The sequence below is a fragment of the Mus caroli genome, unplaced genomic scaffold (assembly GCF_978045245.1).
Source record: "Mus caroli unplaced genomic scaffold, Mus_caroli_1 scaffold_16, whole genome shotgun sequence".
Classification (NCBI taxonomy): domain Eukaryota; kingdom Metazoa; phylum Chordata; class Mammalia; order Rodentia; family Muridae; genus Mus; species Mus caroli.
The window spans coordinates 21,973,330-21,996,956 of NW_028227271.1; the positions used below are offsets into that span (position 1 = coordinate 21,973,330).

The window sequence follows — 23,627 nt, forward strand, 5'->3', positions numbered from 1 at the left end:
CATTAGCTGACATTAAGTCTCCCCTTAATGGTTCGAACTAATAAGAAACATAAATCCAGGACAGGCGGCACAACTATAAAGGCTTCTGTACAGGAAACCGAGAATAATTTTTATTGCTCTTTTAATTTTCTTGGCTTTATACTCCAATTATAATATTCCCAATTTAAAGAAAAAAAAAATACTTTCCCTCTAAATTTTGGAGACACCAGACCTCTACTGAGCTGCAGGAGCCTCTCCCGTAGCTCATCTGCTAACTGCCTGGCATGAGAGGCGAGGCAGCCGCCCGGGACTGCTTAGCTCTCGAGAGCTGCCCAGTGTGCCTGGACTGGCTCTAGCCCTCCGTTACAGCTGGCGACTGTGTGCCATGAACCCTAAGTGGCACAGGGAACGCTCACGGGAGCCAAGTGGTACCTGCAATTCCTGCTCTAAGCATGGATACTGGACATCATGTGGACAGTTGAAGCACAACAGACCGAGGTGCTTCGAGATGCAAAAGCCAGACTACATTACCTTCCTTTAAATAACATCGTATTTTGTGTAAAGCTAAGTTTTAGGAAGCTATTTTTTTTTGTGTGTGACTGTTTTGTCTTGTTCTAAAAAGCAATTAGCATGTGTGGAAACCAGCGTGGAAGAGGGAATGGGGTGCTGTGTCCAGTTTGAGTCTAAGCCATGGTGGTACATGTCTATGACAGCTACACTTAAGAGGCGGAGGCAAGGCGAGTGTGGTGGCCCACCCCTTTAATCCCAGCACTTGGGAAGCAGAGGCAGGTGGGTGGATCTCTGTGAGTTTGAGGTGAGCCTGATCTAGGTAGTGAATTCAAGGACCATCAAGGCTAGCTAGAGAGATGCTGTGTGAAAACCAGACCAAACCAGATCAAACCAAAAAGCTAAGGCCAGGGGCTGGAGATGACTCAGCAGTCAGAAGCACTGGGTGATGCTCTTTCAGAGGATGCAAAAGGAGGCTCACAGGCTTGTACGTGGTGCAGACGTCTATGCCGACAGAACACCCAGACACACAAAATGAGTAAATCTTAAAAAATCTGCCTCAAAGGTCTAAAAAACTAAAAGCATTGTTTCCTCTTTCAAACTGCATGTCTGATTGCTCCACAAGCTACTAAACTAATTAAGACATAAATACTTCTTAGGCTACTGGAACCACTAACAACTAACAAACAGAACCAAAACTCCAGTTCTTTGCCTCTTGTTTCCTTTCCTTTCCTCCCCCCCCCCCCCCAAGGTTTCTCTGTGTAGTACTGGCTATCCTGAAGTTCGCTCTATAAATCAGGCTGGCCTTGAATTCAGAGACCCACCTGCCTCCCTGGCCTGTCTGCAACTCTTTTTTTTTTTTTTCCTTTCAATTTTTCAATTTTTTATTTAAATATATGAGTGCTCTGCTGCATACACATCCACAGGCCAGAAGAGGGCACCAGACCCCCTTATAGATGGTTGTGAGCCACCATGTGGTTGCTGGGAATTGAACTCAGGATCTCTGGGAGAGCAGACAGGGTTTGTAACTGCTGAGCCATCTCTCCAGCCCCCTGTCTGCAACTCTTAACCCAGCTGCTCCGAAAGGGAGTGGACTGAAAGGGGCAGGCACAACAGATGCCCGCCACTGTTTGCCACCTTACTGGTAGTGCACACTGGGCAACACTGCTAAAGTTTAAGGTGTTTATCCCTTTGCCCCAGGAGAACCATCACTAGAGGCTTAGAATGAGGGTGTATTCATAGCAGTGGGTGACAATATAAAAACATTTCCTTTCTGCAGTGGTTTGTAGCAAATACAGGAAGCGCTTCTAACACCCCCACGTGAGTGCCAGCCACCTCTGCAGAACAAGATGCCCGAGATCTCTTGCTAAGTTAAAGAACTGAAGGGAAAGCAAGGTTTAAGGTCTAAGCAGCCACTTGGAGTGGATGATGCATCTGTCCTATGTGCTGGAGGACTGCCAGGGAACTACATATGAAACTGCTGAGTATAGATTAGGCACACAAAGCCTTCGGGGGAGCTGCAGGCAAGGGTGATTTTCTTTCTTTCCTGCTTTGTGATAAGGTCTTGCCATGTTGCCCAGATTAGCTTTGGACTTACTTCTAGGCACAAGGGATCTTCTTGCTGCAACCTCCCAAGTTCAACAAGGTGTGCCCCAGTCACCAGCTTTTAGAGCCACCTCAGTGGAGCCATCTCCCTGAACCTCAGCCCGTGTGCTCAAGTCAGGCTGAGAGCTCTTCTGTAAGGCAACTGCATCTCAGCAATGATGGCGCCTAATGAAGCTAAGTGGGGCTTTGGGGTGACATGATGGTCCTGTCTTTGAGCTTACCCACATGTCTTTCTGCAAGCCTGAACCTGCCTGGGTGTCCTGCCAGTTAACACATTTTTCTCTACTATCCGCTCCGGAGTGCCTGTTCCAGAACAAGAGTAAAGTAAAATATGCTGGATAAGTCAACCAACGGATGTCTCATTTATTTATAAAAGCGGAGGGGAGAGTTAGTTTCCTTACGCCCTGTCATGTAGACTACCATGATTCACTTGTGGCAATAGATCAGCGTTACCACACATGTTCTCCGTCTGTTCTCAGCGTATCACCTCCATTACCAAGTGGCGACAAGCAGAGATAAAATATCCCCGTGTGTTCAGTTATCTATGCAAAGTGGGGCACTGAGGGAAATGTGGCTCTCTCTGCTGGAGTAAGAGAAAGCCCAAGGTCAGCAGATGTTGTGAACCAGCGATAGTGAGGATTGGGAATTAGCCAGCTGTGAACAACCAGCGCAGGCCCCGTCCCCTGCCAGGCAACCAGGGAAGCACTCCCTAACTCCACTTCCCACCTCGAAGCTGCCCTGCGAGTTCTGCTGTTTGTTATTTGTGGATCTATAGTCCCGAGATCAATCAATACAAGGTATTCCCTCAAAACAGTCTGTAGATAACTAGACAGGAGATGTAATAGACTCTGAAAATGAGTTACATATGAATCCCATGGGGGGAGGGGGGAGGGGAGGCAGACAGACAGACATGCTGTGTATTTCTATGAACTGGGGCTTTTACTTCAGTGTACCAGAATGTCCCCGTAAGGCTCTCTGCCTGAAAAGCCCAGCAAGGGGGACATCTTGCTGCATTTTCTTCATTGCTTTAAGCCCTTGTGGAAGAAAAAGTGACCCCCCCCCCAATCCTTCAAGTGGCAGGGTGCATTCTGCTTTTAGGCCCAGGATGGGGAAGCATCAGGGAAACATGGCTTGACTGCAAAATGTCACCATAGGCTCGTGTGTCTGAATAGCTGGTTGTCCCCAATTTGGAGAGCTGTGGAACTTTTTGGCCATGGTATAGTTGGGAATTATATAGGGATACAGAGGTCACTATGAGGGGTGTAGGCTGGCCCCTACTCCTGGTTTATCTGATTCCTAAATGCTACTGCAGTGTAATTAGGCATGGCCTGTCGCTGCTGCCACACCCTCTCTGCCTTGATGGACCATACCCTTTCCAAAAGCTATTTTACCACAGGGATGGGGAAAGTAAACCAATAACACAGGAACTGAACAGTACTCACAGCCAAGAAGCCCAGCTTGCCTCCACAGCGGGTCTTGAGCCCCATGGCCGCTGTCAGGTGGATCTCAATCAGTGTGCTTGGTGGGATTTTCTCCTCCGCACACTCGGCCAGGTTCACAGCACACAGAGCCATGTGCACATCTGAACAGGCAGATCCCGCAGGAAGCTTCCCTAGGGCGGGCAGAAACACACTCATGTTGACAGTCTCCAAGCCGACAGTCTCATTGCCTCTCCAGTACAATCATTAACAGCGATTGTAAACAGACTCAGGGGTTTTAGCCCGGGGTCTGCACTTGGTGGCGCCCCCCACCTGGGCAGACTGTGGAGCCTTTTTATAAGGTGGGCCTAGGTGACAGATGGGAGCTATTGGGGCGGGCCTTTGAGGACTACTGCACACCTCCAGATCCAGGTTGACTCTGCATTCTCTCTGTGGCTGAAAGCTGCCTTCGGCTACCAAGGAATACGCTCTCCAAACCGAGAACCAAAGCAAACATCTCCTCTTATTTGTGTCAAAGAGGTGCCAGAGGAGACGAGAAGTGGCCTTCGTGCTCAGAAAGATGCGGACGGGATGCAGGCTCAGCAAGTTACTAGCTATGTGGCTGCCTGCCTCTCCTACCGACTGGAACTTGGCTTGTGGTTCCGTGACTGTTAGGATTAGCTGCTAGGAGTGCTGGTCACTGGACAGAAGGCAGGCGTGTGGTGCAATCATTCCCAAAGCCCTGTCACCAGCACGGCCACATTCTGTTGGTAAAGGGCCAAATTTCCAAATGTTTGAAGGGAGACAATGAAAACAACACAAAACCCAAGTGGCTCTTGGTTCCCTTACCCTCCTCCTACACACTTCACAGAAGGGAGACCGTTTACACGGTGAGGTCAGGGGACAGACAAGGTGCCCTGGCACAGGCCCAAGGCCCCACTGTAGCTGTCCTGAGCTTCCACAGAGTTGCAGCCTTCTGACCTCAGGGCCTCCATAGCCTCCTGCCCTCACCAGCTGAGGGGGCCTCGTAACCAGCTGCGTCCTTATGATAAGCACGAGGCGCTCCTAGGGCCCGAGGTCACTCTGTATTAGTGTGGGCTATCTGATTTTCCCACAAAACTCTAAGCTTTCTCCTTCAGAGAGAGGACAGAGCACAGTACGAGAGTCACGCTGGGGTCAGCCCTGTCCCTTCAGAGGCCCCTAGGTCCCAGGGGGAGGGAATGGTCAGTGAGTGTAGACACGGCTGATGGAAACCATTCTAGCTCGAACTCTAAAACTGAGCAGCTTTGTCTCGCGGTCGGAGATCAGGCGTGGAGTCTGTTCTCAGGGCGCCATGAGGGGGCAAAATCCAAGAACAAAAGCAGTGCCTCAGGACAGAGCTGAGGAGTAGGACAGAGCTGAGGGTGGGGAATTCCTGGTAAAGCCGCAAGCTCACCTCAGGATGCTCCCCCTCTGGCTAAAGCTCAAAGCAGCAGGTAGCTCTGGACTTCACCTACTGCTCATGGATACAGCAGCAGCAATCGTCTCTTCAATTGTTTGTCCTTACCCTGTCTCTCTTACCCAAGGGCCAAACACCTCTGACCTTTGACAAACTCTCCTCTGACCTTTTGACTGCCATCCCTCTCGGGCAGGGTCTGTTTGTTTTTCTGAGATGGGCGCTCCTCATGTGCCATTGGTTGACCTGAAACTCACTCTGTAGACCAGGCTGGTCTCAAACTCAGAGTCGTACCTGCCTCTGCCTCCCCAGTGCTGGGATTAAAGGACGTGCCACAATGTTTAGCTACACAGTTCCCGTCTTGACTACACTGCCCCACCCGTCCTCTGCATGAGAGGTCCCTTTCATGGGCTCCCTTGAAGGCCCAGGGCCCATTAGTTGGGCTGCAGACCCCACAGGTCCAACGTCTACCAGGTATTTCTCCTCCATGTCTCACAGCAACTGTCCAGCACAGGGCCTCACAGCCTGGCTTGGCAAATGGCCTTCCCTCCCGTTTCTCTCAGTTCTGTCAGCAAACCAAACTCCTGAGCAGGAAACAAAGAGCCATCATAATCCACACTTTTAATAACACTTATTGATTTATTTTATGTGTCTGTGTGTGTCATGGACGTGTGTAAGTCCAAGCACGTTGTGGGGGACTTAGTTGGCTCCTGCCATGGAGTCACTAGGGTTGAATTCAGGTCATTATGCTCGGTGGCAAGGGCCTTACTGACTGAGCCACCTTGCTAGTCCTATCTCTTCTTCTTCCTTTTTTTTTTTTTTGAGACAAGGTCTCATGCAGCCCAGGCTCCTGAGCCTTCCTGGTGCTGGGATTGTAGTATGTGTATCCGGCCATGCTTAAGTATGGAGAGACAGTACTGTGAACAATGTTCATCGTAGAAAAGGGGTTTTTGCCAGGCGGTGGTGGCACATGCCTTTAATCCCAGCACTTTGGAAGCAGAGGCAGGCGGATTTCTGAGTTCGAGGCCAGCCTGGTCTACAAAGTGAGTGCCAGGACAGCCAGGGCTATACAGAGGAACCCTGTCTCGAAAAACCAAAACAAAAAAAGGGGGGGGGGGATTGTCCTGTTTTGTTTTGTTCTTTGTGACAGGGTTTCTCTGTGTAGTCCTGGGTATCCTGGAACTCACTCTGTAGACCAGCCTGGCCTTGAACTCAGAAATCTGCCCGCCTGTCTCTGAGAGCTGGGATTAAAGGCATGTGCATCTACACCCAAGTCCATCTTAGAAATAGTTAAGCTCAAGGCTGGAGAGATAGCCCAGTGGTTAAGAACACTGGCTGCTCTCCCAGAGGACACTGGTTCAATTCCCAGCACCCACATGGCTGCTCACAACCACATGCACCTCCAGTTCCAGGGGATCTGGCGCCCTCTGCTGGCCTCCACTAGGCATTGCCCCCACCCGTGGTGCACATCTATATACATAAAATCAATACATTTTAAAAAAAGGAAGGGAGGGAGGGAGGAAAGGAGGGTAAAATACAGCTATAAAGAGTGTAGGCTGGTGGCTGGTTTAAAGTCATGTAAAATGGCTTCAGTCAAGGTGGAGCTCTTGCAAAACCCAAGGAAGAGGCGCTCGGAACCAACCATGCAGCACGCCTGGCCACCCTCCCTTCTCACCTGTGATGTGCAGCTGGTGCAGCCTGTGGTAGGCCAGCGCCGCATCCCTTGCGCTGCTCTTAGCCTCATCCTCAAAGCCGGCTGCAGTGGCGGGGGTAGCCCGCCAGCGCTGGAAGACCTTTTTGAGTAACCAGCGTACCAGGCGCAGCTTCTGCAGGCTGTAGCGGATCACATTCCAGGAGAGGCTGCAGGCCAAGTCCAGGCGGGAGGTGGGCAGCGCCCGGCCCAGCACGGATAAGCAGGTTTGTAGGTTGGCAGCAGCAGCTGCGAAATCGCCCTATAAGGCAGCAAGTGGGAATAACAGTCACTGGCCTTACCTCTGCCTTTTGGGTTTAACACACGTCGTTTTTTTGAGACAGGGTTTTTCTGGGCAGATGAGGCTGGCTTTGAAGTCAGAGTGCTCCTGGATGCTGGGATTTGAGGTGAGCGCCCCCATCGCCCTGGTGTTGAGCAGCTTTTATAAATAAGTGCTGGTTTTTAGATAAAGAGTGTGCTTAGGTTCGGGAAGTTTGCTGTGCCCGACACCTCAGGGTTGCTTAGTCACAGCTCTGGGACTGTAGCCTATGATTCAGTGGTCCATGGAGGCCCAAGAACTGCAGCTTTAAGGCAAACTCACAGCTAAATTGCTCAACTCCCTCAATTTGGGATCTCTGCCAAGCTGAGGGTCTAATGGGGTGTACGGCACCCTGCTGACATGGGTAACTGAGAGAGGTTATCAATGGCAACCAAAGGATGGCAGGCATCCTTTCCTGGCTGTTCTCCAGGCTGTCTTTGCCTCCTCAATCAGTCCAACTCTTCTCCCAGCAAGAGTGCGGCTTCCCTTAGCACCGGCTCTCACCAGCCCTATGAGTGCTGCCTCTTGGCCACTGCTCACTACTCAAAGGCATCCGAGCGTTTCCAGGCAACAGCCTAGAAAGAGTCCTCTGTACCGTCCAGCTCCTTCCATCTTTGAGTTAACATCATTGCTAATTAATTTACATCTCAAAATATTTATTCAATTCTACCTTCTTGTCTCTCTCTTATTCCACCCATTCTAAGAGCCTCCTAGCTTGTTTCTGTATCTTTCACTGTCTCCTTTCGCTAACCTATTCTTCACAAGGCCACCAGAATGACAGTTTCAAACACCCTTAAATCTGTCTCTAGGACATTCCTATGAACTGCTGTCCTGCACTGCGCTTGTACTTTAGGACCCCAGGGCTATGGGTGGGCACTGACCGGGGGTGGGAGGACTCAGGTGTGGCAGCCTACAGAGGGAGAGTAAGTTCTGGGTTTGCTATGCTCAGGGATGTTCTGAGTCACGTGATACCACAGTGTACATGTAGCCTCTTCAATGTCATCAGGTGACACAGAACCCACCCCATAATCTCTCCTTACAGTGATTCCAAATAAAAACTTTCAACTAATTTTCTTGTTCTAAAATCTTCCCTGATTTACCAGAGAACTAGAAATAACCTAATGCAGAGGGCTGGAGAGATAGCTCAGAAGGTAAGAACACTCGATGCTCTTCTGGAGGGATCAAAGTTCGGTTCCCAGCATCCATGCCAAGAGGCTCATCACCAGCTGTAACTCCAGCTCCAGGGAATCTGACGCCCTCTTCTGGCCCCCAAGGGCACCTGCACTCATGTGCATATACCTTCACACAGACAGACAGACAGAAATAAAAAAATGAACCTAATTATAAGTTAAACTCTCTGCACGCAGCAACTAGCTACAGCGCCAGCCTTCACTGGCTTCTTCCTTCAACACAGACACATAGCCTCAAATGGTCTACTTGTCTGTAGTCTGTCTACCTGACTGTAGTCTGACTGTGAATGTCCCCACAGGCTCATGGATTCCAACATGTGGTCCCCAGCCATGGTACTGCCGCAGCTGGCTGTGGAACCTCGGGGCCTAAGGCCTGGCTGACATAAATGGATTGCAAGCAGCAGCTCTTGTGAATGATCTCTACCTGTAGCTCTGGTGCCTCCTGATCTGCCAAGACGTGAGATACCACGCCACAAGCTCCTGTCCCATGGCCACCAGCCTTTCCCACGAGGGACTGAAACTATGAACTCAAATAATATCCCTTAAATTGCTTCTGCTGGGTATTTGGTTACAGTAAGGAGACAAGTGGCTAATACAATTCTCAGGACACTTTCTCCTGAAAGGCCCTGCCATGTCTGCCTGCCCATCCTCTTGTCCAGGGCAGCCCTGCTTTCGTATGTCCCATTGCAGAGATCATTTTGTGTCCACAGCATGATCTACACACAGCGGTACCCTCCTTCACTGCCCTGTGGTTGTTCTAGATGGGGGGCGGGGGTGCTTCTTCTCTTTCCTTAGTCACCCAGCACCTGCCACAAGACTTGATTCACACTGGGGACTCAACAACATTCCCTGAGCATAGAGAAAGGTGAAGAAAGGCGGATGACGGAACTCACTTTGGCGAGGTCTAGGTCTGCCTGCTTCCGATGTCTCCAGAAGGTGACTGAGGGGCGTGAGTGTGGGCGGATCACTGGCTCCCCGTGGACCAACAGCTTCACAAAGACGCTCAAGACAATCACACCATTTACCAGCCACAGGAGGAGAGTTGGAACCATCCAGTCAAACCAGCCCCCAGCACCTAGAGAGGGGCACTCAGCTGAGACTACCAGAGGTACCTTGTGGGACAGCAAGGCACCTGACGGACTCCAGGGTGCAAGGTCATAGTGTGAGCCTTCTGTGACAGTTTCAGAGGAAATGGTACACACTTCCGCAGCCTAAGCAATAGTCCTTTTATACCCTGGCACCATGGAGCTGAGTGCCACAAAACCCCCAGTTAAGAGGAAATTAGGACACCGATCTCACTTCTGACATACAGCCCCTCAAACAAGTGCCTCCCCATCTCTCCCACCCACTCCCTTCCAAAAGCAGGTGCCACACTGGTTTCGCTTGTCCCAACATACTCATGCTTGTCTTATTATATCTAACTCAGGCTAGCCCCCGTCAGCAGCAAGCAGGTGGGAAGCCCATTTTTGCACAGGGTCCTTTTGCCACAGCAGGCCATCCAACCCAAGCCAGCATTAGGGAGGGGACCCACCTACCTGACTCCAGTGACAGTACACTGCGGCCCGAGCCTGAGTATGGGTGCTGGTCAGTGTTGTGGGCCCCTCCCCACTGCAGCAAGGCAGTCAAGGGGTTAAAGGAGAGGCCCAGGAAGGTGAGGACACATAAGAGGATTCGAGATCGGTCCACCATGCCCAGTGCCACAGGAGGGGAGTCCGGTTCATCCTTGACCTTCAGAGAAGCAGCTCCGAGTCAGAGCAGTCAGGATTTGTAATTGTTATGGTTCGAAATGATTTATCTTATATGCAGTGGTGTTTTGCCTGTGTGAGGGTGTTGGACCCCCTGGAACTCACGTAACAGACAGTAGTTATGAGCTGCTGTGTGGATGCTAGGAATTGAACCCAGGTCCTCTGGAAGAGCATCCAGTGGTCTTAACAGCAGACCCATTTCTACAGCCCTACCATTTGGGCTTTTACAGAACTGTGTGGTGGGTTGAATGAGATGCCCCTCATAGTCTCAAGCATTTGATTCTTGGTGCCCAGTTGGTGGCTGAGGAGGTTTCAAAATGATCTTGCCATACCCAGTGTGCACTCTCTGCCCTGTCTGTAGATCCAGGTGTGAGCGCTCAGCTGCTCCTGCCACCAGGCCTTTCTCTGCACTCTCATCATGGACCCTAACCTTCTAAATTAGTAAGTCCACTTAAACGCTTTCTTTTATTTCTGATAAGTTGCCTTGTTCGAGGTGTTTTGTCACAGCAACAGAAAAGTAACCAAGAAACAGACTGTGAGGTTTGAACTCATGACCATTAAGGCAACGAGGACTAGAGCCAGGATGGACCTAAGACGTCCACAATCCACAAGCCATTGTTAAGACACAGGAATAACCTTCCCACCACTAACTGAGCATACCCAAAGCACAACAGCCAGAAGTATGGGACCTCACCATGTATCTCTGCCTGGCCTAGAACTCTCTGTGTAGACCAGGATGACTCTTAAATGCCCAGACCTGCCTGTCTCTACCTCCTCAGTGCCAGGCCAACTTTCTTTTCTTTCTTTTTAAAATTTTATTTATTTATGTGTGTGAGTACACTGTTACTGTCTTCAGACACACCAGAAGAAGGCATCGGATCCCATTACTAATGGTTGTGAGCCATCATGTGGTGGCTGGGATTTGAACTCAGGACCTCTGGAAGAGCAGTCAGTGCTCTTAACCACTGAACCATCTCTCCAGCCCCCAGGCCAACTTTCTTACAAAACAGATCTCTACAATAGCAGAGATGTAGAGCTCTCATGACTAAAAAAAAAAACAAAAAAACCAAACCTCTGCGCCGTGTACATGAGCGAGAGTGTTGATTGTGTGTGCATGAGCAGGAGTTGTTTGTGTGTGAGGGTAACATTAAGGAGCCTGCAGAAGGCATCACAAGTCTGACCGACCACATGTGGCTTTTTGATGTGGGTTCTGGAACTCAGGTGCTCAAAGTTGCCTGGCCAGCACTTCTACCTGCTGAGCCATACTAATGGCCTCTTAAAATAGGCTATTTCATTGCATGTACGTCATGCCTCAATAATGATGGGAAACGATGCTTTGCAGACTTTTTTTAGGGGAAGGTTTGCTTTTGCTCACTGTGAAGCGTCAGCTCACCACACTAGGAAGTGCCCCAGTGACAGAGCTGGGTAGCTTGTCTGACCTCAGTGGTAAGGGAAACAGAAAGGGAGAGAATGCTGCAGTTCAGCTTGCTTGTTAAAACTAGAATGCGCTTTTTGTGCCTTGTTCATTTTATAGACAGATATGGAAGCAGAGGCCCAAGGGAACAGACAAGGGGTGAGTAAGGGGACTGGAGCCAAGGTTTACCCTGAGCCCTGATGCACACATTCCAAATTGAATGTCATATGGACTACTATTTCCAAACACAATCGTATTTACAAAAACATCTCCCAAGAATGTTTGCTTTGTGCTGGATCAGGTGGATCTCTGTAAGTTTGAGGCCAACCTGGTCTACATAGAGATCAGAGAGAATTCCAGCCCACCAGCTAGGACTAGTGAGACCTTGTCTTGAAAGAAAAAAGAATGTATTTAGCAGGGCTGGTGAGATGGCTCAGTGGTTAAGAGCGCCGATTGCTCTTCCAAAGGTCTCGAGTTCAAATCCCAGTAACCACATGGTGGCTCACAACCACCTGTAAAATGAATCTTTAAAAAAATAAAATAAAATAAATAAAAAAAAGAATGTATTTAGCATGTACAAGGCCAAATGGCTCCCCAGTTCCACACACATCAAAGGCATTGGCAGTGCCTGCAATCTGGCACTTGGCAGGTAGAGATGGGAAGACCAGGAGGCCGACAGAGTTCATTCTAATTTCATAGCAGGTTCTAGGCCAGCCAGAGCAACATGGTAACCCTCACATGAACAAACTAGATACTAACGAACCACCTGTTTCTGGAGTCAGAAACTCCAATGCCAAGACGCAGTACACAGGATTCAGTGTTTCCAAAGGTTCTGGGAAATCATTGCGCTCAGGGCCTCTGCTAACTAATTCTATTAAAACTTCAATTGCCAAGGGCTCTTTTGTTCAGGGACCATTTAAGAGCCCTCAGTTGGTGGAATGCTAACTGTTAGATTGCAAATTGTAGTTGTTTCCGGAAAGAGCACCAAGAGGCGGCCTTGCTCTAATCGAGCAGAGCAGCCTAGAAAGTGGTCTTGCCAGGCCCATTAGAGGCAGGCAGGGAGAGTAATGGAGTGCGTCCAGAGGCTCCCAGAGCCCACCCGCATGACAGCTGCTCTGTGTCCTCATTTCCTGTCTGACTTGCTAAGTCTGAGGGTCTGTGGCTTCTTCATCCAGAGGCCCTTTTCTAGGGGGATGGGTGTGTGTGTGGGGGTGGTCTTCCTCAGCTTGCTTGGAACTCAAGATCCTCTTGCATCAGCCTCTGCCAGGCTGGGTTACAGGCATGGGCCATACTGAGCAGTTTCCCACCTCATAGAGAGCTAACGGCACAGGGCACTCAGCTCCCTGCACCTTACACTCTTTAGACCGCTGGTTGGGTCAGCGCTCTGTGGCCACTATTCCTTTACAGAAAATGAGAGATTCTGAGGGTGAGACATTTCAGAAGCACATACCTTTGCGTCATCCAGCAGAGGGCTGCCCGGCTCAGAATCAATGGAATAGGGAGAGAAGCCGGCCTGGGACCCGGAGTCGGAGGCCGGCGGAGACATCAGAAGGACATTCTGGTTAAAGTCATCAATTTTCAAGTCCACATCACTGTCCACCAGACTGCCCAGGTCGATGCCCTTCAGGAGCTCTGCAAAGACAAGTCCCTCCATTTTTATAAAGTCCCACATGAGCGGGGCCTCCCTCACACACACCTGCGTCCCACCTCTCAGTGCCTGCCACAGGACTTCCCCGTGAGGTCTGGTGGCCCTCCAGCAGGCAGACTTACTGTTTTTCTGATTGGCCAGCTTCAGCACCATGTTCTCCTGGCGCAGCTTGTGATTGACCTGCTGCAGATATTTGATGTAATCAATGGCCTTCCTCAGAACGCCAGACTTGTGCATCTGGAAGGAAGGCAGACGAAACACAGTTACCGCCACGCATGTGGAGCTGAGAGAGCAGAGCCCAGAGTCCACGCGTGGGAAGCACAGCTGGGAGGTGCCAAGGCCCAGCTCATGGCTGGCTGGCTGGGACAGAGCTCGCCCTAACTCTGGACCTCTTCTTTCTTTCCTTTTTCTTTTTTGGTTGGTGGGGTGGTGATAGTACCGGGTGCTGGGTTTCAGACTCAGGACAAGCGTTGAGATGCATATTTAACATACCAAAGTGGGCCTGGCCTCTAGGTTCTCCCAGCATCTCTTGGTCCCTACCTGTTACAGGGCATGGCTGCTATACCCCTTACCCAGAGGTTTTTCCCTATATAACAGAGACATTTTGTCTCCCTCTCTCTGCCGCTCTCTGCATTTTCTCTCTCCCTGCATGCCTGTTCAAGCTTCTCCTGTCCCCACCCCCAACCCCTTGGCCTTGCCAACTTTCCTGGCTTTATTACTTGGGACCAGTGAACCCACTGTAGAGCTGGTTCCCATTAACCCTGCCTTTGTATACGATAATCTGGCTTGAGTTGGCTCATTTCACTGGCCAAGACTAACATATCACTAGGGACTGGACCTAGGGAACAGACCCAAGGTCTGGCCCATTCTAGCTCTATCATGAGCTAAATCCTCACTTCTCCTTAACATGTGAATAATGACAGGATCTAAGCCATAGGCTGGTAGTACGGTCTTCATGAGACAATACATGTTAAGAGTTTATAGCCTGGAGCCTGGCATATAACTGACATACAATAATTATTTGACTATAATAATTCACATAATAATCTAGCATAAAAACAAACTTTAAGGAAATCAAATGGCAAACAAACAAGAAAAAAAAATAGCACCTCCCACTTCCCAGGAGACACATTCATTTAAAAAAAAGATATATTTTAAAAAATTAGTTTCCTCTGCTTTGCTCTTGTGCAGAGTTGATCTGCACTCTTGCTTCTCTCCTGAAAGGGAGCATATAAAAATACATCAAGAGCCGGGCAGTGGTGGCGCACACCTTTAATCCCAGCACTTGGGAGGCAGAGGCAGGCAGATTTCTGAGTTCGAGGCCAGCCTGGTGTACAGAGTGAGTTCCAGGACAGCCAGGGCTACACAGACAAACCCTGTTTCGAAAAACCAAAAGAATCAAGAATGTCCTAAGTTACTTCCAAGGTACACATAGTCCCATACCTGTCAACGAGGTAGGATGCGCTATTTCCCTCTTTCACTGCATGTCACACAGCACAGGTGACAGAGTAAATGTACTAGGAGGTCATCACATCACCAACCTTCAACACTCCATTTATGGTAGATACTTACTCATTAAAGATTAATTTATCTTTATTTTATCTGCCTGTCATGCCTGCCTGGTGCCTGAGGGGAGACACACAGAGGACACGGAACCTCAGAACTAGGATTACAGCCACTTTAAACAACCACGTGGGCGCTAGGATCAGAATCCAGGTCTTCTGAAGAGTATCGCCTGCTCTTAACTGCTGACCCGCCTCTGAAAGCCTCCTCATTCATTCATTCATTCATTCATTCACTCATGGAACTGACTTTTAGTCCTGACTGGCCTAGAACTTGTAATCTTCCTGCCTTGTCTCCCGAATGCCAGGATAACAAACATACGCCACCATACCTGGGCAGTCTTTTACAATCCTGTTAAACACCAGGATTATTCAACAAAAATCTGTCTCTAACTCCCTTTTGTGTCCACTCATTAAGGCTGCACCTTCCCTAACTGCATGACAGAGACCAAGGACACTGGGCCTGAGTGTCGGTGCTCTTCCTGGCTCTTACCTTGGCATCTGTCCCCATGACTAAGTCCTTCAACTCTATGATTTTGTCGTTGATGGAGGACCGGTAGCGCTTCTCAATGATATTGTGTGTCGTCCGCCTCTCTCCTTCTTTGGGAGGCTCCAGCTGCTTCACGCCCCCAGGCACTTGCTTGATAGGAACCTTCTCTTGCCCCATCATCACAGGCATGGTGGTCAGAATGGTCCCGTTGCTGCCCACCAGGGTCTAGAACAAGGGCAGAATTATCCTTTTGTTAGTTTAAATACAGTAACCTCACAACATGAAGTGGCCTGCTCCTGCATATGGGGTATCACCCGGGAGTGCTTCACGTCGTCTGATACCCTCTTGGGCTAAGGAGGTCAGGTCCTGAAAGGCCTCCAGAGCTGTGCACATCCACTCCCATCTTCCTCTCAAGATCACTATTAATAAACAGCACCACCAAAAGATTAGCTGAGCCTTAACTTCTGGCCTGGGGCGGGGTGGGCTTGCTAGGAAATGCTGTATAGTTTTGCTGTCAGACTTTCAGTAACCTCTGAACACACATACAGGAGCATTAGCTGGACCCAGAGAAAACTTTCTCCTAGTATGTGACATAGTTTTTCCTCTTCTCAATGACAAGCAAATGCTGGCATTTCTTCTGGCCACCAGAGCGTGCAGAATAACACCTATACTTTCCTTCAGAGCTGCTCTCTCAGTTTGTCAGAGCTCCCACGGAGCTTCCTGCCCCTCATTTCTATGTGTACTAAGTTTTGTTCTCCCTCAATGAATAGTTTCAGTATCCAAATGGTTAATGAGGAGACAGAAACCTGCTCTACTTAATCAGAATTAGAAATAATTTACTGGGCCGGCCTGGTGGAGCACACCGTTAGTCCCAGCATTTGAGAAGAGGAGGCAGGTGGATCTTTGTGAGATCTAAGCCATCGAGGGCTACATAGTAAGAGTCTATCTCAAAAAAATAAAAACAGCCGGGCGTGGTGGCGCACGCCTTTAATCCCAGCACTCGGGAGGCAGAGGCAGGAGGATTTCTGAGTTTGAGGCCAGCCTGGTCTACAGAGTGAGTTCCAGGACAGCCAGGGCTACACAGAGAAACCCTGTCTCGAAAAACCAAAAAAAAAAAAAAAAAAAAAAAAAAAAGTAAATAAAAACAAACAAACAAACACAAAACAAAACAACCCGTCAGTCAGGCAAGGTGGCCTATAACCCCAGCCCTCAGGGGCTTGGACAGGGAGATTTTGAGTTTGAGGTCTGGGCTATACTGAGGAACCCTATGCAAAAACAAACAAAATAAACAAAAAACAAAGGAAAGAATAATTTACACATAACAAGTATCATTTTTAGAACTTTCCAAGTTTTGCATATGCGTGCAACTTGTAGCATCCAAGACAAAAACCCTTTACCATATAGAATGTCCATTAAATCCTGCCCCATAACCCTTACCATATAGAATGTCCCCTAAGTCCTGCCCCATAACCCTTACCATATAGAATGTCCCCTAAGTCCTGCCCCATAACCCAGCTCTGTCACTCAGCACAGTCACGCTTCAGCTCTTGACCGTCTTACTAATGGGATTACTAGTGTGATCGTCTGAGTCAGGCTGCTTTTCTTTCCTATCACTGTTGGGAATACTTTTATTTTACAGGTGTATTGTGAGTTGTTTATCTCCCATTGATGGACATTTGAATTGTTTCTAGTTCCTAGCAGTTTTTATTTTAAGACAAGGTCTCACATAGCCCAGGCTGGCCCCTATGTAGCTGAGGCTGACCTTGAACTTTTGCACATTCTGCCTGCATCTCCCCAGTTCGGGGATTCCAGTCCTGCCCACCACACCCGGTTCATAAGTTGCTGGGGACTGACCCAGAGCCTCGAGCATGCTAAGCAAGCGCTCTTATCCACTGCCTACCTCTCCAACTCTAGCTCTCAGATTTTATGAATAAAGTCAATGCTTCCAAAATTTAAATAAGCTTTACTCAAAGTGGCTGGGATCCTGTAGCTGAAGGATGGTGCTTTCCTTGTCTGTCTTTTTCATACCTCTCCCTGTCTGGTGGCCCTAGGGTCCATTAGCAGTCAACCCCCACGGCAACAATGGTAAAAAAGATGACGGCTCTGTGAGGAGCTGCCATCCAGCAGCAGGGCTCATCTAGGGTTCTGTTCCACTCCCTTACAAGCTCCCAAGACTTAATACAGCACAACTCCACAACACTGCTTCAAGGGAAGAAACAAACTAAAAGTGGGGTGATGTTTCCAATCTGATGGACACATTCTATTAAGCTCCCCACATCTACTCAGCAATGAGCTTTAGAAACTCTGAAGCACAGAGGAAGCAGAGCTCGACCCTTACTGGTACTTGAAGGGCGGCTGTCTGGATGGGGGCGGTGAGGGCAGTGAGGGCCGGGTTCTGGACTGCAGCCATGACAGGGCTGCCATCTGTCTTCAGCGTGGTCAAAACAAGGGAATCTGTCTTAATGATCTGAGGTTGGACCAGGACCTAGAAGGAGGAGGACAAAAAGGAGCATGATTATTATTTTGGTTTTGTTTCTTTCTTGTTGCATAGACTAATCACGAAAATGTAAGAGAACATTTTCTTGAAACTGGAAACAAACAAACAAACAAAAAAGGAAATCCCTTACAGACCAATTCCCAAAGTTGGCTATTTTGTGCAGCTTGCATCCTGTGTGGAAGGGGAGGGAGAAAGGGGACAGCTAAGGAGAACAGTAAGGCTTTAAGGCTTTCAGGATGACAATGAGACCTTGTGCGCTGAGAGAGCTGGCCTTGGCTAGGGTCGGAAGCACGGGTAGGAAGGAAGAATGGCAAGCTCAGGTTGTCTGTTTCTGTTTGTTTTTTTAAGATAGGTTAGTTTAGGGCCATTAAGAAGGTTCATCAGTGGAGGTGCCAGCTACCAAGCTTAATGACCTGAGTCTGAGACCCAGGACTTACAAGGTGGAAGGAGAGAACCGACCCCTGAACCTGCCCTCCGACTGCCACATGTGTGCACCCGCCCACAGATACGTGCACACAAAATAAAAATGTCCGTTTGTTAGTAAGTATAAGTTAAGTTCATATATACTTTATGTATGTGCTGACCACACACATATGTGCAAACATGCCTATCTGAGTGTACATAGGTCAGAGCAGGACCTCAGCTCGACTTATTGCTTCGAAAGCTCTCTTAATCAACTAGAAGTTTCTATTTTGGCTATCACCCTGACAGATATAGCAGCACACACCTTTAATCCCAGCACTTGGGAGGCAGAGGCAGGTGGATCTCTGTGAGTTTGAGGCTAGTCTGGTCTACAGAGTGATTTCTAGGACAGCCAGACTACAAAGAGAGATCTTGTCTCAAACCAATGAAGCAAGCAAGCAAGCAAACAAACAAACAAGCAAGCAAGCAAACTTACCCACTGAGCCATCTCCCCAGCCCCCTAAAACGCTATTTGTTTTTTAAATACACACTTGGTAGATCTATTGTGGGAGGGCAGCTTGTAAGAGCTGGTTCTTCCTTCCACGGTGTGAACTGAACTCAGGTTTCCAGGCTCGGTAACAAGTGCCTGTCCGCTTAGCCCTTTTTCCCAGCTGTATATACCCATCGTATGTGTCAACAGTCACTGCATGCCAGAGGCAAGGCTCAGTCAGATCTCTGCATGGTACTCAGAGGTTCCTTTCTTAGCCCTCCTCCTCCTCCTCCTCCTCCTCCTCCTCCTCCTCCTCCTCCTCCTCCTCCTCCCTGGTCTGTGTATGCTCTCGATAGCAGGCTCAGCAGGTTTTAACCAAGGACTAATTCAGACTCCTTTCCAAGCCACCTACCGGGACCTGCTGCACCTGTGGCGCAGCGACCGTCTGTACTGTGGCGGGGGCAAGGGTCTGCAGTGTGCCATTGGCTGTCTGTGTCAACACCCGCTGGGCCTGTACCGTCTGCACCTGCTGCTGGATGGTGACGGGCTGCACCTGCGGGGACGTCACGAGGCTTTGCACTTGAGGCTGCAGGACTTTGGGAAGAAGAGAGCAAAGTTACATGGGCAAGGAAGGCACAATGTCACCACAGCTGCAGTGTGACTTGGGGATGGGGTGTCTTGTAATGACTTCGGCTTCCCACCTGCTGCTGAAGAAGATGCGCACAGCCATTTACAAGCTGGTTTAGAGAATAGGAATGTCCCATAAGGACTGCATCAATATCTGATGGAATGAGTACAAATTGTTTTATGACTCCGGGTGCTGGAGCGAATGTAAGGGAAACTACGGGCAAATGGCTGCGCCCGCAATCGAGTTAATAGATGCCGAGAGTCAACAACCCCCCGGGGCCTCATTGCTTCCCATCCGTTCTAGATGGGAAATCTGCTTTGAGATCATGGTCTCTGCTTTCTGTTTTTTATCTCCTCCTCCAAAGTCTCCAAACCCACCAGAAAATTATGTGTGTCTTCAAACTGAGAGCAATACCGAGCCTACCCGGGGCTCCCCATTGTCATGGGAGACAGCACACCACAGCAAGCACAAGCACTTCAGCTGCGCATTCCATCAACGTGTACCACATGCCCTCCGCAAGGGCTGCTATTCAGAGATGTAGCACCTATTTTAAAAATGGAATTTATCTCCACAGTGCTAACTTAAGAGCTATCTGCCGAGGGACCAGTTCTCATCTGTGCATGCTCAGGTCTGATGGCAAAGTAAGTTTCAGACCTAATTTTATTCAGAACTCCACCTCTATCAGGATAACCCAGCCTTTACCATGTTTGGACTTGGAAGTAGGTCTAAGAGACATTAAAGCAAGGAGCTGTATCCCTGCACCATTCTGCCAATGATCACAAACTTGTCCAAACAGGACCAGACTAAAATCTTCTCCTGCTCAGGAAGGATAGGTCTGCAGTGTCTGTCTGCACACTGGCATGGAGGCTCCGGAAGCCACCAAGTGCCCTGACTTCTGCGTCACCTTGAAAGCTGGTCGCTGCGTTCTGGTATATCAGAGGCTGCTGGATGATCCTCGTCTGCGGAGCGGTGCTGAATGTCGGGGTGATCATCACCGTCTGCTGCTGCAGCTGAGCTGGAGGTTGGGGCTGGGGCTGGGGTCGCGGCTGGAGAACAGGGGTTGCCCTTGGTTGGGTAGGAGAAACTTTGACCTGCAGGGCGGGAGCCTGAGGGGAGGCAGCTGAGGGAGAGAAGGTAGATAATGGGACCTGGCTGAATGACCGCTGTACTGCAGGGTCTGTGGCTCCACCACTGTTGCCTCTGCCACTGCTGTTGTTGCCACTGCCACCATTGCTGCCACCTCCAGGGAAGGAGCTACAAAGTTGCTCTGAAAACAAATCAGGGAACTCTCCCACTTGATTGCTGACAAACTGTAGCATCTCTGTGAACAACAAAAAAAGAAAGAAAGAAAAAAGGAGTAATTTTTTTGCTACCCAAAATAGAAACATTTTGGTTTTGTCTTTTTGACACAGGGTTTTGTTATGTAGACTGGGTTGGCCTGGTACTTAAAACAATCCTCCTGAGCCAGGCATGGTGGTGCCTGCCTTTGATCCCAGTTCTCCGGAGGCAGAGGCAGGTGTCTCTGTGTGAGTTCGAGGCCAGCCTGGTCTACAAGGCATAGGACAGCTCAGCTCTGCAGAAAAACCCTGTCTCAAAACAAAACAAACAGCAAACCTCCTGTTTCAGTCTCCCAAGCTCTGGGATTGTAGGTAGGTGTGTCACTACAGTAGGCCAAGGAACACAGGCATCTTTATTTGGTACTCCTCCCACCCCCAATGTTTCCCATGGAGTTGTATGTAATCTGTGGGCAGAGAGAAGTACTCCTATGCCTAGAGTCTAGCCAGTATCCTTGACTAGCCAACAACTGAACTGAGAGCCAACTTCTCTCGTTTGGCTCTTTAATAACCTCAACTTCAGGTTACTAATTTCTCTGAGATTTCTTTTGAGGTGCTGTGAAATTGAACTCAGGGCCTGATGCATGCTAGGCACATTCTCAGCTCACAAATGTTAACTTTTAAACTTGATGAAGAAATTGATGCACTAGAGTTGGGAGTGACACTCAGTATTTATGGAAATGCACAGGGCTCTGGGCGCCACTCTAGGCACCATAAGCCATATTACCCAAAACAGGAAAATAGAGTGCATGACCATCCAATGTCTTGTCTTGTCTGAGACAGGTCTTACTAGATAGCCTTGGCTGACCCACAACTTGCATCAATCCTCCTGCCTCTGTCACCTGAGTGCTGAGATTCCAGGTATAAGCCACCATGTTCAGCTTGGCCACGAAGCCACCTCCACTCTCAGCCCTGCTCTCTGTGGCAGTGCCCCAACTCTGCCGGGCTGTAGCTGCACCAAATGTTAGTTCTTCCGAGCCCCTTTCATCCTCAATGGACACACTCTGGTCATCTCCTTCAACCAATCTGGGTATTCAATCAACATATTTCGGTATTGTGGGTGACCTGGGCGGCCCAGGGCATAGTGGCACATGCCTGCAATTCCAGCACTCGGGAGGCTGAGGCAGGAGCTCAGCTCCTGAGTTTGAGGCCAGCATAGGGTACACTCATCAGTTCAGCTGTCAAGAACCTTTAGGGAAGAAAGGACGGAAAGCCCTGGAAAGAGCTAGAACACAGTGACACACACTGCCAGCACAAAGCTGGGTTTAGATTCATTTTTCTGCCATACCATTTCGTTCACCTTCATTACCACAGAGCCCCGTCTGAAGGCAGAGGCAGAGAGATGTTGGTCCTGCACCAGGTTCCATGCTTTTCAGGGCCCTTGTGGATCTCTGGCTGTGTCTTTTCCCCACTGGGAAAGAAGTCTGTGGGGCCCCCTTGGAAACTATGCTCTCCTTTCTAGATCATATTCCAGGTGTCTGTAACCCCTGAGTCCCTGTCCCCCGAAGCTTCAAGCCTGGGAAGGCTTCCATACGCTCCACTAACTCCAGACACTCTTGTTTCTCAGGACCGCTTCCTGTTCCGAGTGCCCCTTACTAGATGCGCGTTCACGTCTTTCCTTTTAGAGTATCTTACACATACCCATGAAATGGGTGATTATTCTTGAAAAGTGGTCAGGAATTCCTGGCTCCGAAATCTCTTGGCCTCTTGATGCTCTCATTCAGACACCAAACAAACCATTGTGACCAACAGCCCCCATGCCTGGCACAATGGCTCAGTGGGAAAAGACACTGGCCATGGCCTGACGACCTGAGTCTGATCCCCAGAAGCCACATGGAGGAAGGAAAGAACTTACTCTCACAAGGTGTCCTCTGACGTCCACACATGTGCCATGGAGTGTGCACCCAGTACAAAGTAAATAATATAAACAATAAGAATAAAGAGAGAAGACCAGCCTTCCAAACCAAAAAGCACCGTCTCCATTCCTTCCCCCAAGTCCTCTTCCTCTGCCCCAGAAAGTCCCTTCCAAGTCTCTAAAAGTAGGGGAGGTGTCTGAGGAAGCCGAGTTGTATGTGGGGCAAGCAGCATGTTACTGGAGATTCCTAGTGCGGTCCAAACGGAGCAACTGGAGCTTAGCAATTCAATTGCAGTTCAACCAGCCAGGCATGTCAGCTCCACTTACAAACATCTCACTGCTCCACTCTGATGTACGTACGTGGGAGGGCACAAGTCACAGACATGGCAAAGGTCAACTAAGGGCACGTCCTTCTCCACACTTTAACTAAGAGCTGTCCTGAGTCTCAGAACAAAACACAAATGCAACACACACCTGGCGCACGAGCGTAATATGAGATTATGGAAAACTTTAAGAAAATGATTAGGAGAAATCTAACAATTCTTGAGCCCTTCCCAAGTGCCATAAAACCAAAGGAAAGGGCAGTCTGAGGGAGGGAGAGGCACACAGGCTTTGGTTTGGTGCTGTATGGGTCTGGGTCTCAGGAAGGCAGCTCTAGCAGCCGTGAGGACAGATTACTTCTCTCATGTCTTCTCACCACAAAAGGCTGTCTGGGAAATAAATACACACTTGATTCTTTGCTTTGAGGTGAATTAAGATAATTTATGCAAAATGCCTGCAAGGGGCAGGCCCTCAGGAAGCCCTTGAGCACCCACTGCACAGGCACTTGGGCCCACTTAAAGTTTACTCCACCAAGTGCTCGCTCTCAAAGACCCTTTGCTCGGGGAACATACCGGCTGGTGTGCAAAGGTCACAGGGTTTTAGTTCACAAAGCAGGTTAAGAGCGGTAGGCAGATGGAATGGACCAGCCGCTGCTTCTTTTTTTCTTTTCTTCTTAAAGTAAATGCCTTTCAATGCTTACATAGAAAGTATCAGTGAAGCCAACTTCAGAAAGCTGAGCAGCAGGCCCTAACCAAGTGGTAAGGCAAGATGAGCGACTGTGGGAAGGAGCGCCATGCAGAGACACCCAGGGAGCTGAGGTGCAGGCTCCAGGAACAGTCATGCTCCGACTCCACCCTCCACCGCATGAGAGCACAGAATGACTCCCCACTCCGAGTTTTGTGTCAGGCAGTTACACGGGCTCTCATTTCCACAGAGAGCCATGAAGCCAGGGAAAGTGAGGCCTGGGAAAAGGTTTTATGAAGCTTTGAAAATGGAGTTTGTGTTCCAGCTGCAGTTCACAGAGCACAGGGGCAAAGAGGCTCCCCGGAAGTGGCCGGCACACCCAAGCACACCTCACTTCCTTCTCCACCGTTTCCC

The 23,627-nt window shown here is 49.3% G+C and overlaps 1 protein-coding gene across 3 annotated transcripts in view; it reads right to left on the reverse strand.

Annotated features, from left to right (window-relative positions):
- The window catches only part of Srebf2 (sterol regulatory element binding transcription factor 2), a 60,116-nt gene that overhangs the window by 17,000 nt on the left and 19,489 nt on the right, over nt 1-23,627 (reverse strand). For all 3 annotated transcript variants that reach the window (XM_021182744.3, XM_021182743.3, XM_085831687.1), the window contains exons 2-11: nt 19,924-20,340; nt 18,804-18,985; nt 17,341-17,487; nt 15,006-15,227; nt 13,073-13,187; nt 12,753-12,934; nt 9,679-9,871; nt 9,037-9,218; nt 6,620-6,896; nt 3,534-3,703 (exon numbers count right to left, since the gene is read on the reverse strand). In XM_021182744.3, the coding sequence (XP_021038403.1) occupies nt 3,534-3,703; nt 6,620-6,896; nt 9,037-9,218; nt 9,679-9,871; nt 12,753-12,934; nt 13,073-13,187; nt 15,006-15,227; nt 17,341-17,487; nt 18,804-18,985; nt 19,924-20,340 (2,087 nt within the window). The remainder of the gene's footprint in view (nt 1-3,533; nt 3,704-6,619; nt 6,897-9,036; nt 9,219-9,678; nt 9,872-12,752; nt 12,935-13,072; nt 13,188-15,005; nt 15,228-17,340; nt 17,488-18,803; nt 18,986-19,923; nt 20,341-23,627) is intronic.